Source organism: Erpetoichthys calabaricus, chromosome 4, assembly GCF_900747795.2.
Source record: "Erpetoichthys calabaricus chromosome 4, fErpCal1.3, whole genome shotgun sequence".
Taxonomy (NCBI): Eukaryota; Metazoa; Chordata; class Cladistia; order Polypteriformes; family Polypteridae; genus Erpetoichthys; species Erpetoichthys calabaricus.
In genome coordinates this window covers 136,087,914-136,101,223 of record NC_041397.2, presented here as the reverse complement: position 1 = coordinate 136,101,223, position 13,310 = coordinate 136,087,914, and the positions used below count along the sequence as shown (strand labels likewise).

The following is a 13,310-nucleotide window of genomic DNA, read 5'->3' as shown; positions in this document are numbered from 1 at the left end:
GGCCGGGCCCTCCTCACTGTCCTGTTTCACTAATATGTGGGTGAAGCCGCAGGAGATGGTTAGTTATATTTATATAGCGCAAACTCCAAAACCAGTATGCTAACCAGAAATGTAGACCAAATAGAAAATTGAAAATATTTACTGTTAATTATATTTATATGGCGCTTTTCCAACTACTCAAAGCACTTTACATAGACAGTGGGGAGCCACTTCAACCAACGCCAGCAGTGTAGCATCTACAAGGGTGACGTGACAGCAGTCATTCTTACACTAGTACACTCATCACACATTAGCTGCTAGGTGGTGAAGGGGGAGTGATTAGGTGGCCAAAATGACAAGGCCACAGTAGGTGATTTATCCAGGACATTTGGAAACCCTCTACTATTTTTGAAAGATGTCCATGGATCTTTTAGTAGCATAAAGAGTCAGGACCTTAATTTTAAGTCTCATCTGAAGGATGATGCCAATCTTTACCACACAGTGTCCTCAACATTGTACTGGGACATTGGGGACCACACACAGAGTACAGGGAAAGTGCCCCCCTGCTGGCCTCAGCAACTCCTCTTCCAGCAGCAACCCAAGGCCAGGTTGGTCTCCCTTCCATGTACTGGCCTGGTCTGAAGATGTGTAGTTTCAGATTCGCTGTTCTAAAGTATAGGTGGTATGGCTGATGGCTTAAAAAACTAACCTAACTGTGAATTTTGTCCCACCCGTTCTACTGCAAAGTCTGTGTGTGTGTGTGTGTGTGTGTGTGTGTGTGTGTGTGTTTTAATCAAATTCAACAAAAAGTTTCAGAAGCTGTGTGCTGCCGTCTTTTATATGCAGATTCATGACAATTACAATTTAAAAAGTCTTTTAATCAGAAGAAGTAGCATCAAAGCCATTTCTTATTGTTTTTTTGTTTAAAAATGTTTACTGTAGTGCCAATATAAACTGTAAATTACCTCAAGCCCATACTCAGCAAAAGTTCAGTTTTTAGATTCAGGAAACATACTGCCCATGATTTTTATATTTTTATAAACTTCGCAGAAAATTTCAGCTCAAGGATTTTTTCAGTATTTGGCATAAACTGGCGAATTTAAAAATTGTCTGCTGAAAGAGAGACATTCTATTTACAGTATTTAAAGCTGAAGATGTTTATCATTTATAGTTAATGAGCGGTGGAAGAATTTTTTACTTATATTAAAGGAGGATTTAAATGCAGGCATCTCTGGCATCCTATGAATGGTAACAACTCATTATGAAGCACAATCTTCTATAAGAAATCGCAAAGTAAAACAAGCATTGACCTGATTTTAGGTAAAGCACAACAATAGATTTTCCAAATCTATGCCCATACTTCCCTGCTCTCATTACTAAGCAAGTTTGTTTCATTTGAACAAATCAGCAAAAAAGATGCTCTGAAGCAAGCAGTGAATCGTAAAAATGAAAGACTTTGAACAAAACCATACATGCCATTGGGTACATGTAAAGAAAACCACAATTAGTTTATTCAACAAAAAGAGTGGCAACCGATATTTTAGGATGAGCATTGTTTATTGGCAGTAATTGCCATGCGGCGGCACAACATCAATGTGCTTTTTGAATTTGCTTCTTCAGTGCATTGTGAGCACAAATCAAGCACATTTCAAAAAAAAGGAACAGAAAAAGAAGGCAAAGAACTATTTTCTTCTGAAATGACTCGGTAACAAAGATGGCAAAAGTATCTTCAATGCCTCTAGGGAAACAAATAAATACCAGGAATTATATTTATAAAGGAAACACACCACTTATTCAGGAAATTAATCCCCTCTGTGTCTAAAAGATGCACTGCTTAAGTAAAGAAAATAATGAGCAACCTTTGCAATCTTTTAGTTTTGCATTTATAAAAGACAGGTGAGTCTGTCTACTCCGTAAGGTCTACAAAAGCAGTATCTGCCTACCACATTTTATATTTATTGCCCTCAACCATGCATAATAATAATGTTCTAAAAAATAAACTGCTGTTGGTCATATTTATTCATTTGAGATATTATTTACAAAGTGCAAATCTGTATACACTGTACATCATGCATAATCAGTTCAATATTCATTCTATGTATTATTCAGTTTTCTAAGGAGACACCACCATGACAGTCTCCTTGTGAAGATGAATGTATCTGAGATTTGAGTTCTTGGGCAGGGTGGTACAGGCACTGAGTAGATTAAAAATGCAGTACATACACCAATCAGTCCATCTATCCATCATCCAACCTGCTATATCCTAACTACAGGGTAACGGGGGTCTGCTGGAGCCAATCCCAGCCAGCACAGGGCGCAAGGCAGGAAACAAACTGCGGGCAGGGTGCCAGCCCACCGCAGGGCACGCACACAGCACACACACACACACACACATCAAGCACACACTAGGGACAATTTAGAATCGCCAGTGCACCTAACCTGCATGTCTTTGGACTGTGGGAGGAAACCGGAGCACCCGGAGGAAACCCACGCGGACACGGAGAGAAAATGCAAACTCCATGCAGGGAGGACCCGGGAAGCGAACCCGGGTCACCTTATGGCAAGGCAGCAGCGCTACCCACTGCACCACCATGCCGCCCACACTAATCAATCAGACATCTAAATTCTACATAGAAATAACTGCCAAAATAAATGAAGTACCGATATGACTTGTTTAAGTACAGTATTGATCCACTACAAGCCTTTCCACCAGCTTTAATGTGCTCTGGTGCCGGTTTTGTAAGTGTTTGGATCTGTACTGAGTGGATTTGAAACTATTCTCCAATAGATGATTCCACCACTAATTGTCCTGATTAGGATGATGGAGAGTCTTCCTCAGCCACCAGCATACAACATCCCCTTAAATGCTCAACTGGGCCGAGATCTGGTGACTGGTTCACATTGTAAAGCTCTTTAAATCATCACTGACCACTGCCGGTGCTGTCATTCTTGAGAATTTAGTTTCTATCAGGGTAGATTTGCCTCACCATAAAATGAATATGGTCACTCAGAACTGTTCTGTATTCACTGTTAAATACCTCAAAGATCATCCAACCATTAATATTAGTGGCCAGGGCCACCCAGTAATCCTGATCACTAACCGAGTAAACTGTAGGTGCTGACTCTGGATGGGGCAGGAAAGACATTACGGTATCTAATCTTGAAGCAAAATGAATTAGCATATTAAATAACTGAATATCTGATGGAGGGCACACTATACACAAGCTGTCCATGGTGCTTTCTTTACCTTTACAGTACTCCTGTTTTTATTCTGCATTCTTTACATCGATTGACTACTAAAATGTCCTTAAACTTGCACTATATACATGTTGCAATACGGAACTCAGTATGAAAACCCAGAAGCAATCTTGAAATTAATCTAACGTGACTGAGGAGCAACTGCAGTCTTTAAATGTGACATGCCTTCCATCGAAAGTCATTGCGAGTTGGATGAAGATATAAACCTGACACTGCCTGTAGTAATAATGTGATTCCCCTTCCTCATTCCCACAATTCTCACTCCTCCCAATACTTTAACTTACAATGTAAAGCAAACAACAGTGTTCTGACCCAGTGCTTATAACAAGTTACAAAATGTAATTCAGTTAAAGATGTGTGTGCCTTTTCTATGTGTCAGCAATTAGTTAATGTGATTCAGTTTATAATTTGTATGTATTTTTTTGTGAGTGTGCTTTTATTGCAATTTAATTAAAAAATTTAAAATTACTATTTTGTTGTAAAAGTACAATCTTTAATTATTTGTTACAACTCTGTACAGTAATTATTTCTGGGTGCCACCTTTCACAGAGGCACATAACCCAAATAACCCTACAAGCACCCAGACTTTAAAAAAACAAGGTTTCAACTCTGAGTTCTTCTTTCAGCATGCACCACACATGTCCTCGTCCACTAGCTCAGAACAAAGGAGGGACCCTATCCAAACAGGTGACCATGTTCACTAAATAGGCTTTTGGTATTTGTACCATTTTGACTAAAAAAATAATTTAGGGTGTAATAAGGGTATTATTCACTGCCATCCGACAACAGTATCCATGTCTGTGAATTTTTTGTTACATTTTCCAATTCTCAGTTTAGACTGACAATCTCAGAAGATCAACATTATTACTGAGTGAGAATTTCTCAGCAAATGTTGTCTCTCTGATTATCCTTGCATATCCCATCAATGCTCACACTTCCTGAGCAAGTAGTCTGACTGTCATTCACTGCTGCCCCTAGGTGATACAGTCATTCTACATCTTCTATGGCACCATCACCTTAGTCACCGTTCTCTTGTAGAACATCAGCACGTACTGCAGACTTAGTCTTGGAAGCTCCTGTCAAACAAGCCCTGACAAACAGTTCTTTCTGAAGTCACACATATGCTTTCTTTATGCTATTGTAGACAGCAGAACAAGTTACTACGTCTGCCCTGTGTTATTTATGGCATGGGTTCTTTCAGTAAGACAGGAAGCCAGTAAAACGAAATGTAACTTCTTCTCTTCAGTCAAATTTCTGTTGTCATTAGAAATGGTGAATGCTGATAAAAGCTATCATAAAGAAATTCAGATTACAGAAGAATGTGGAATGCTTGACACCTTAAGAAAAATATTTACTTATGGATATTCCAGAGAGTATGGAAAGTTGTCTACTCAGATGCTATAAACCAAATTTCTAAAAATAGTAACCAGCAAGTTCCCAGGAAATCTTCTTCATGGACTCGAAAGTATTTAATGCAACTTACTTAGTTTGTTCATATGAGTTACTTATAAACACTTTGAAATCACTTGGGGTTTTTATTTTTCTTCTAGTCTGGTACCTCCTTGTCTTACTGATACGAGAAACCCTCACATATGCATATTGTTGAACTCATCTTGATGTCTAGTTATGGAAAGTGTTAAGCTTCATGGGGTTCCCCTCCTTATTTTTGTCCCTCTAAAGTCAAAAAAAACTCTTATTTTTAGGCCATTTTAGACCATGATTAGTGTAGGAAACGACTCCCTTATGATAAAGAGTAAACTAATTGGTATCTTTACCAAAAATGATCAGGTCTTGAAGTTGTGCATGCCACATCAAACGACCCCCAGGAGTGTCATTGAATGCTATTTCATGGTTGCTGATCATGAATATGATAATATTATGGATATTTAATTCTTTACCAGTGGTCCTGGTCCTCTAAGGGCCACTACCAGAAGGTTAAAAATGGCTAATTTCAAAAATAACATGTGGGGTATTGTTTTAAATTAAAGTGGTGTTTAAAGTGAGTGATTACAAATATGTTATTTTTGATTTCTGTTTCTTTACTTGGGATGCAGCCTTTTATGGACCTCTATCAGAGGGTGAACAATGTTTCAAATATTTGCAACTATTATTCTTTACTATGTGCTTCTACCTCATGAAGTAAATCATTACATTTCTTCTGAACTATAACAATTAGGATCAGAATCAGAATCACTTATTTTCGCTAGTACTTAATGTACAAGAATTTGACTTGGTACAATTGGAGCTGCTTATAATGGAACATAACATCTTGTACAAATAAAACATATAGCATAAGTTAAAAAGAACAACTTCAGACAATATTGTGGAATAGTACAATTATAAAGGAGATGTGCAAATGATGATGTGCAGGTGTAAGTGTGAGTGTACAGTGTGTATGCACGTGCACACACATACATGTACATACACTGCAAACACACACACACCTTCATACGGTGTAGGGAAGAACACATGCATAAGCCGAGAAGACAGGCTAAATTACTGGTTTGAGAGGGCTAAGGCTCTGGGAAAAAAACTTTTGAGGTGTCTGTTAGTTTTAGTTTTGATTGACCTGAAATGTCTACCAGAGGGGAATTTTTGAAACAAAGTGATGAGCTGGGTGAGATGAGTCCTTGGTGATCCTTTTGACATGGTTAGTGTAATTAGACCGGCTTACAGTAACTCAGACGTTCATCAAGATGTAGAGAATTACAGTCAAAGGTTATAAAAACTGAAATTCTTTTTTAATGTGTTGAAATTGTCAAAAGGAATCTATCTTCAAAAAGGGGAGATCCAGTGTTGTTCTTTGTGACCTGCACTGAAAGTTCAAATAGATGGGGACGTTCAAAAGTGTTGTGTATGAGTAATTGTGGGCACCAACCACAGTAGCTACTAAAAATGGCATACATGTATTGTCACTGTTCAGTCCTCTACCTCCTCCTTTTGTGACAACTGAAGTGTAAGTACAGAAACATATTGGAGAAACAGGTGAGGATCTCCAGATACTACAAAGGGTATTGTTCTCTTTTCTCAGACAATACTGAAAATAGTCCATAATGGACATGCTCAGTATGAGAACCAGAGGAACCTGGGAGTGAGGACAGCTGTGAAGTTGAGGATAGCCTTACCTCTTCTGGCCACCTGTTGCTGGAGACCCTAATAAAAGGAGAAACCAGATGGAGAGCTGGAAGTTAACTTCATTAAATGATAAAAGTAGAAGCTCAAACTACTGTAGTACTAATTGCCTCTATGGAAAGAGGACTCTAAACCTGTAAACGAAGGAGTCTGCTCCAATAAATGACATTTTGGAGTGATCACAGATGACCTGTGAGACTTAGAGCAGATATAACAAACTGAGCTACTGAATTTGCAAATAAGACTAAAATTCAATGCAAGCCTATGGTGTTCTAGTAGATTATTTACTATGTCTTCAATTTAGTACTCCTGCTCTTTAGTGGAAAATATGGTCTGTGATTTTGTGTCTTGGCTGGCTGGATGCCTCACTACAGTAACAGTTTGTAAAAGTTAGAGAATCAATCAGGCAATAATGTCAGGACACTGAGCCTCTACTGTGAGAGTCCACTGTTCTTAACCCTTGACCTCAAAAATTCATACTATTGACTTGCCTACACAAGGATAATAGAAATCTGATATACTTCACTGTACATGAAGGCTTGCACAGGTACAGTATTTATTCCAAACATGCATAATCTAATTTTAGGGCCACAGGAAGGTGGAATCTAAGTATCACTTGAAATCTTGTGCAGAAGTCCAGTTCATCACTGGGCACATTTATTTCACTTATATACTTGTGCTCACTCATACAGGGTCAGTTGCTGTTGTTCAACTGATCATTTAAATGTCCTTTTCATGATGTCTTTCAGCCATTCAAGAAAACCACACAGGCAGACTGAAACAGTACTTGGACCAGGATGCAGACTCAGTTTCCTGACTGAAAAATGAAAGTAGAAATGAAAGTACCAGGGACAAATCAGAATGAGAAGGATACCTTAAAAGAAAAACAGAGGAGACTACACTGACAAAAGATGCAGCATATTTGCATAGCCTCAAAATGAATAGGTATGTTTCTGGCATTTTTGCCGAAGAGCTAAACAGTTTAATAAAATGAAAATCACTTATCTATAGAAAATACTTGTAAAGTGTAAAAATAATAATACAGAAACAAAAAAAACCTATTTAGTTGCTCAATAATTGTTATTATTTTAGCTCATTCTGCCCCCCAAAAACAACTAGCATGTTGGTTGTTTATTATTGTCCATTGTTCATGGCTGTTCCCTTGTTTTAATTACCAAGCAATTATTTTTCCTAATAGGTGAAGCTCAAATTGCCGCGTCATATTACTTCAAGCTCAGCAGTCAAATGACCACACACACACACACACACACACACACACACATCTCTCCCAGTCCCCCACTTGGCTCCGCCATCAACTCAATATCACTTGCAACAAGTGCAGAGACGTACGGCAACTTTAGAAAAGCATTGAAATCAGAGGCACTTGAAAAGCTCCTAAGAGCTGAAGCAGAAAAACAGACACAAATACTGGGGACAATTAAATTAAAGCGAATCCTGAAAAGAGGCCTGACAAAAATGTACACAGGGTTAAATCCTTTGTTTCCAATTTAATAGTGTGACGTGTATTTAGATGGATAACACCAACTGTTTTCGCAGCGTAAGGATGGCTTCTTTCACCTGCATGGAGAGCTCTTTGACCGCATGTTGTCTGTTCACAGCAAAATCTTTCACATGCAAGCACTACACCTCAAATCAACTCCAGGCCTTTTATCTGCTTAATTGATAATGACATAACGACGGACTTGCCCACACCTGCCCATGAAATAGCCTTTGAGTCAATTGTCCAATTACTTTTGAGCCCCTGAAATGAAGGGATTGTGTTCAAAAAATGCTTTAGTTGCCTCACATTTTTATGCAATCGTTTTGTTCACCCCACTGAATTAAAGCTGAAAGTCTGCACTTCAACTGCATCTGAGTTGTTTCATTTAAAATCCATTGTGGTAATGTACAGAAGCAAAATTAGAAAAAAGTTGTCGCTGTCCAAATTTTTATGGACCTAACACTAATCCATTACATCCACACAGTACAAGTTATTGCAAAGTAAAGGAGAGGAATAAATGCAATATTTAGTTTCTTACCCTGGAGTATCATGGAAGCTGTTTAATCGTTTCTTGAAGCCCTTGATGGCAGCAGAGATCGATAACCTCTCTCATTTCAGTGTCTCCCATGTTATCTCTCATTGTCCTAATCATAATTTACTGCTGCCTAGGTCTACCTGTCTTATTACAGACCAAACCACACTCAACACAACCTCATAGTTTTTGTTTTGTCCGATTCTGAATTTATATATTGTTGCCTTTCTCTGCCTTTAATTGTCAATCTCCCTAGCTCAGTTTCGTTTCGTTTCAGTACTGACCTTCACTTGTGCTTGTTTTGCCTGTTGAATTCAACGTTTCAGTTTTCTTCTGACCTCAGAATATTTCTGACTGCGTTTACTGTACACTCATTCTGTGTTATGCTCATCTCCGGATCGTTTCCCCTCCAGCTCACAATATTATTGGGGCTTTCATCATTGCTCATTACAAGGCTTAATAATACTTTTCAATAAAGAAGCAAGATTTCCTTGGTTCAAGGTGAAACACTGTTCAATTCTTATACATACTGAGATGAGATTATTCTTATGGTAATTTTTAGTTTGGCATTTTGAAAATGTATGCATTACCTAAATTATTTAAATTTCATTAATCTATGTGTTTTTTATTCACTATTTTCATAAAAAAATGGAATGGAAGTGCACTGGTTAGCACTGCTGCTTCACAGCTACCATGTCTTGTGTTTAAATGCTGGGCTCAGGCACTGCCTGTATAAAATTTAAGATTTTGTCTTTTTTACTGGGTACTCTGGATTTTCTACCATATTAGTAGAACCTTCATTTTAGGTTAACAATATGCTGAAAAAACAGCTCTAGTATAGGCCACGGAATGGTGCCCAGTCAGAGACTGGTTCCCGTGTTGTGGCTGATGCTTCATCAGTGGGCAACAACTGACACTGAACTGAAAAAGTGAGATAAAAAAAGGATGAACGAATTCTTCTCATATTTAGTGGCACATTAAGCTATAAAGATTTATCTGAAATGTGCAGTTAAACAAGCAGTTCATTTTTAAGCAGTGCAGCAAAATGTGGAATTTGGAAATCTGCCAGGCATGCTGTTCTCATGAAGCAATTAAGGATTTAATTACAAAAGACAATATGATCAGCTTAGATTGAGTTAAAAATATTTATTGCTTCTATTTTAGGAGTGCTAACATTGTAGGATGATCCAAAGGGACCACTTGCAGAGTGAATTAAAACTCCACTTTGTCAACACCACGATAAATCAAACATATACATGCTTTCCTGACTAGGCGTCCATTTGAGAAGCATCAATATGATTTAATAGTGGGAAACTGAGCAAGTAGAGTTTCAGATTATCAGTACCAGTGTAAATACCTTGCTAAGAAGTAAGTTGCAAGGATTAAAGCTAGAAAAAACAACATTCTGCAAACTAAAAGTGTACTAGGAAGTACAAACAAAGTAAGGCACTATTATGCATAAGGCAAACACTAATAATTATTTTGCCATGAGAAGACACGGTTATAAGTTGGTTCAGCACTATAAATACACACTCTTTAAGATGACATCAAATAAATCAAAGAATAAGCTTTGGAAAACATAAAACTTAGCAATGCGCACCGCACTGCTGTTTAACACATTATATGCTGTGTCGCTTGTAAAGGGATAGTCGAATGAAGGATTTGGGCTGTAAAGCAGAAGCAGCCCTCAACAGTCCACAGCAGTGACTCCCTGAGTAAGTCATTTAGATTTTGTTCACAACTTAGTTTGATTAGGGAGACAGTCTGGCTCTAATTTAGTCGGCCACTGTGGTAGTTTATTGATTTGTTTCAGCTTGTTCTCCCTAGGCTCCAGTAATGCCCACAAATGTGTTAATTCTTCTTTGCCAGAAAGAGCTGACTAAACAGTACTGACATGCTGATCGATTGGCCCACATGTCTATGCCAGTGGCATCCAAATGCTTTTTGAATGTTATGTTCAGGGGGCCTAGCCTATAAACAGGGAAATATGGGCAACGCTGCGGTGCGCTGAAAATAATTAAGGCCACCAAAATCAATCAACAATCAATAGTGAGGTTCATGAAGAAACTAGAAACAGACAAAAAGGTCTGGCAAAACTGGCTTTGACATTGTATGGTGAAGCGATTGTTTTTTAAATAATTCCAAAACAAAAAAAGAACAAATGTTTTCTTTTTTATCTCATGTAATAGTTTATGAAAAATTAGGAAGCTGTCTGCTGTTCACACAGGAGTGTATTTTTAAAGTATTCATGCTGAGCTAATGATAGAATCAGGAAGATGAGCAGACGTGTATTTGAGTCCCTCTGTTGTCTATTAAAGTAGGATCACACATATCACAGGAGGGGAAAGGGTTTGGCATCTTCACACAGAGATGTGTTTAGACACATCCAACATAGTGAGTGGGTTACACATGTAATCTGAAATGGAAATGTGAGCTTTACTTAATTATGCCAATGTCCCATTTGTCAAAATGTAAACTATTTCAGGCTTTGGTTCGGTATATTGAGAAAAAAGACAAAATGATTTTAAAATGTCATTGGTTTTTCTGGAAATGATCCCAGGTTATAATGGTGATATAAGGTAAGAGAAGGATGGGAGGCAGAAGACAAGCACACATCGTCAGTTAGGTGGTATGTGGGGGTCTGTGTTTGTAAGGATTTGATCATTTTCTTAAATAATGAAAAAAGTGTTCTGTACAGTAAACCCAACCAATATGACATTTCAAATAAAATACACCCAAGTGATACAGAATTCTGGCATAAAACATGAAATAAAATGGAGATGCTAAACTTTGTCAGCCAGTGCAGTGCTGCCTGTAAATCTGAACCAATCTATTAAAAATGAAATATAATTCTGCATCATTATCTCAGTTGATCTTCAGGTATATTTTATATGCAGTGCCCTCCATAATGTCTGGGACAAAGACACATTTTTACTTGATTTACCCCTCTGCTCCACAGTTTCAAATACAAATCAAAGAATTCAGACGTGACTAAAGTGTAATTAATATATATATATATATATATATATATATATATATATATATATATATATACAGTATGTATATATATATATACTGTATGTATATATATATATATATATATATATATATATATATATATATATATATATATATATATATATATATATATATATATAAAATGTAACTTCTACTATATAATAAAACACTAAGGTCTATGTATGTAGTCCATCAGAGCAATTTGATTGGTCAGTTTGGCCTTGATGATGTAATCAAATGAGGAAGTGCAAGTGTTAGACACAAAAGGAGGAGACAACACATAGGAGATAGGAAGTGTAAAACCGGTCAGGAGGAAAGAAAGGCACCTTAAAATAATGACAAGTCTGAGAAGCAGACTTTACGGGAACACACTTGAGAGAAGGAGCACCAGTGAAAAGCTGTTCAGACACACTCGAATACAGAGGAAAGGCACTGAAGGTACACATAGGGCAAGAGATGGTAAATATTTTTTAAATATTCTATTGGCTGTATTCAAACCAATTTGTACATCTCTGAATGGATCAATGGAAAGCAATGTACATCTCTTAACAGATATATGTAAACCAATGTTATAAACCATATGATACCTGTATATATATATATATATATATATATATATATATATGTATATATATATATATTTATATACTGTGTATATATATATATATATATATATATATATATATATATATATATATATATATATATAGGCTATATATATATCCATCCACCCATCCATTTTCTAACCCGCTGAATCCAAACACAGGGTCACGGGGGTCTGCTGGAGCCAATCCCAGCCAACACAGGGCACAAGGCAGGAACCAATCCCAGGCAGGGTGCCAACCCACCGCAGGACACACACAAAAACACACACACACCAAGCACACACTAGGGCCAATTTAGAATTGCCAATCCACCTAACCTGCATGTCTTTGGACTGTGGGAGGAAACCGGAGCGCCCAGAGGAAACCTACGCAGACACGGGGAGAACATGCAAACTCCACGCAGGGAGGACCCGGAAAGCGAACCTAGGTCCCCAGGTCTCCCAACTGTGAGGCAGCAGCGCTACCCACTGCGCCACCGTGCCGCCTATATATATATATATATATATATATATATATCTCATACACACAGATAAATTGATAGATACAGTACATAGACCGTTTTCCTGAAAAAGAGAAGTTCTCTATTTTTACACCACCGTTGCATTCATTTTAAGGTTACGTTTAAGTTAGTACATGTCAAATTAGAGAACACATATGAAATATTGTGCATATGACATGACATGCATTTTACACTAATGTTTCCATCTTTTGTGCTGGTGCTTCCACACATAAATAATAAAACTCAAACCATATGCAACAGATCTGGCTGTGTTTGAGAAATAAAATAACAACTTTTAAAGGCCATTAATTACATTAATGTTTTTACATTATAACAATTAAAACAGTTTTACTGCAGGTAATTCTGTTTGTTTTTTTAACTTATATGTAATTGCATGAAGAAGAGAAAAACTTGATAGAATTTTCCTACCGAAATCACAGAGCTTTAGGATGTCATCATAGCTGATTAGGAGGTTTTCAGGTTTAATATCTGAAATAAAACCACAAAATGAAATAACTAAAGGAAGTAATTAGAGGGAATTTTCAGAACTGTAGCATCATTAATTGTGTTAATATTAAGACCTTTTTTCTCAAAGCTGTCAAGGCACAGGAAGCAGTAGAATGATAATGTGATCCTTTTTAATCCAGCACTCCCAGCCTGCTATCTGTGAAGAGCACTATAAAAAATGCATTTTTATTGGTATTTTCTTGGGGTGCTATCATAAATCATATGAGTTTAGTCTTGGATTCCTGGCAGATGAAAAAAGGAAGCATAGATTCAATATAT

The 13,310-nt window shown here is 37.3% G+C and overlaps 1 protein-coding gene across 3 annotated transcripts in view; it reads right to left on the bottom strand.

Moving 5' to 3' along the window:
• Positions 1-13,310, bottom strand: part of cdkl5 (cyclin-dependent kinase-like 5) — a 520,592-nt gene that overhangs the window by 88,775 nt on the left and 418,507 nt on the right. For all 3 annotated transcript variants that reach the window (XM_028799820.2, XM_028799821.2, XM_051927101.1), the window contains one exon: positions 12,954-13,013. In XM_028799820.2, the coding sequence (XP_028655653.2) occupies positions 12,954-13,013 (60 nt within the window). The remainder of the gene's footprint in view (positions 1-12,953; positions 13,014-13,310) is intronic.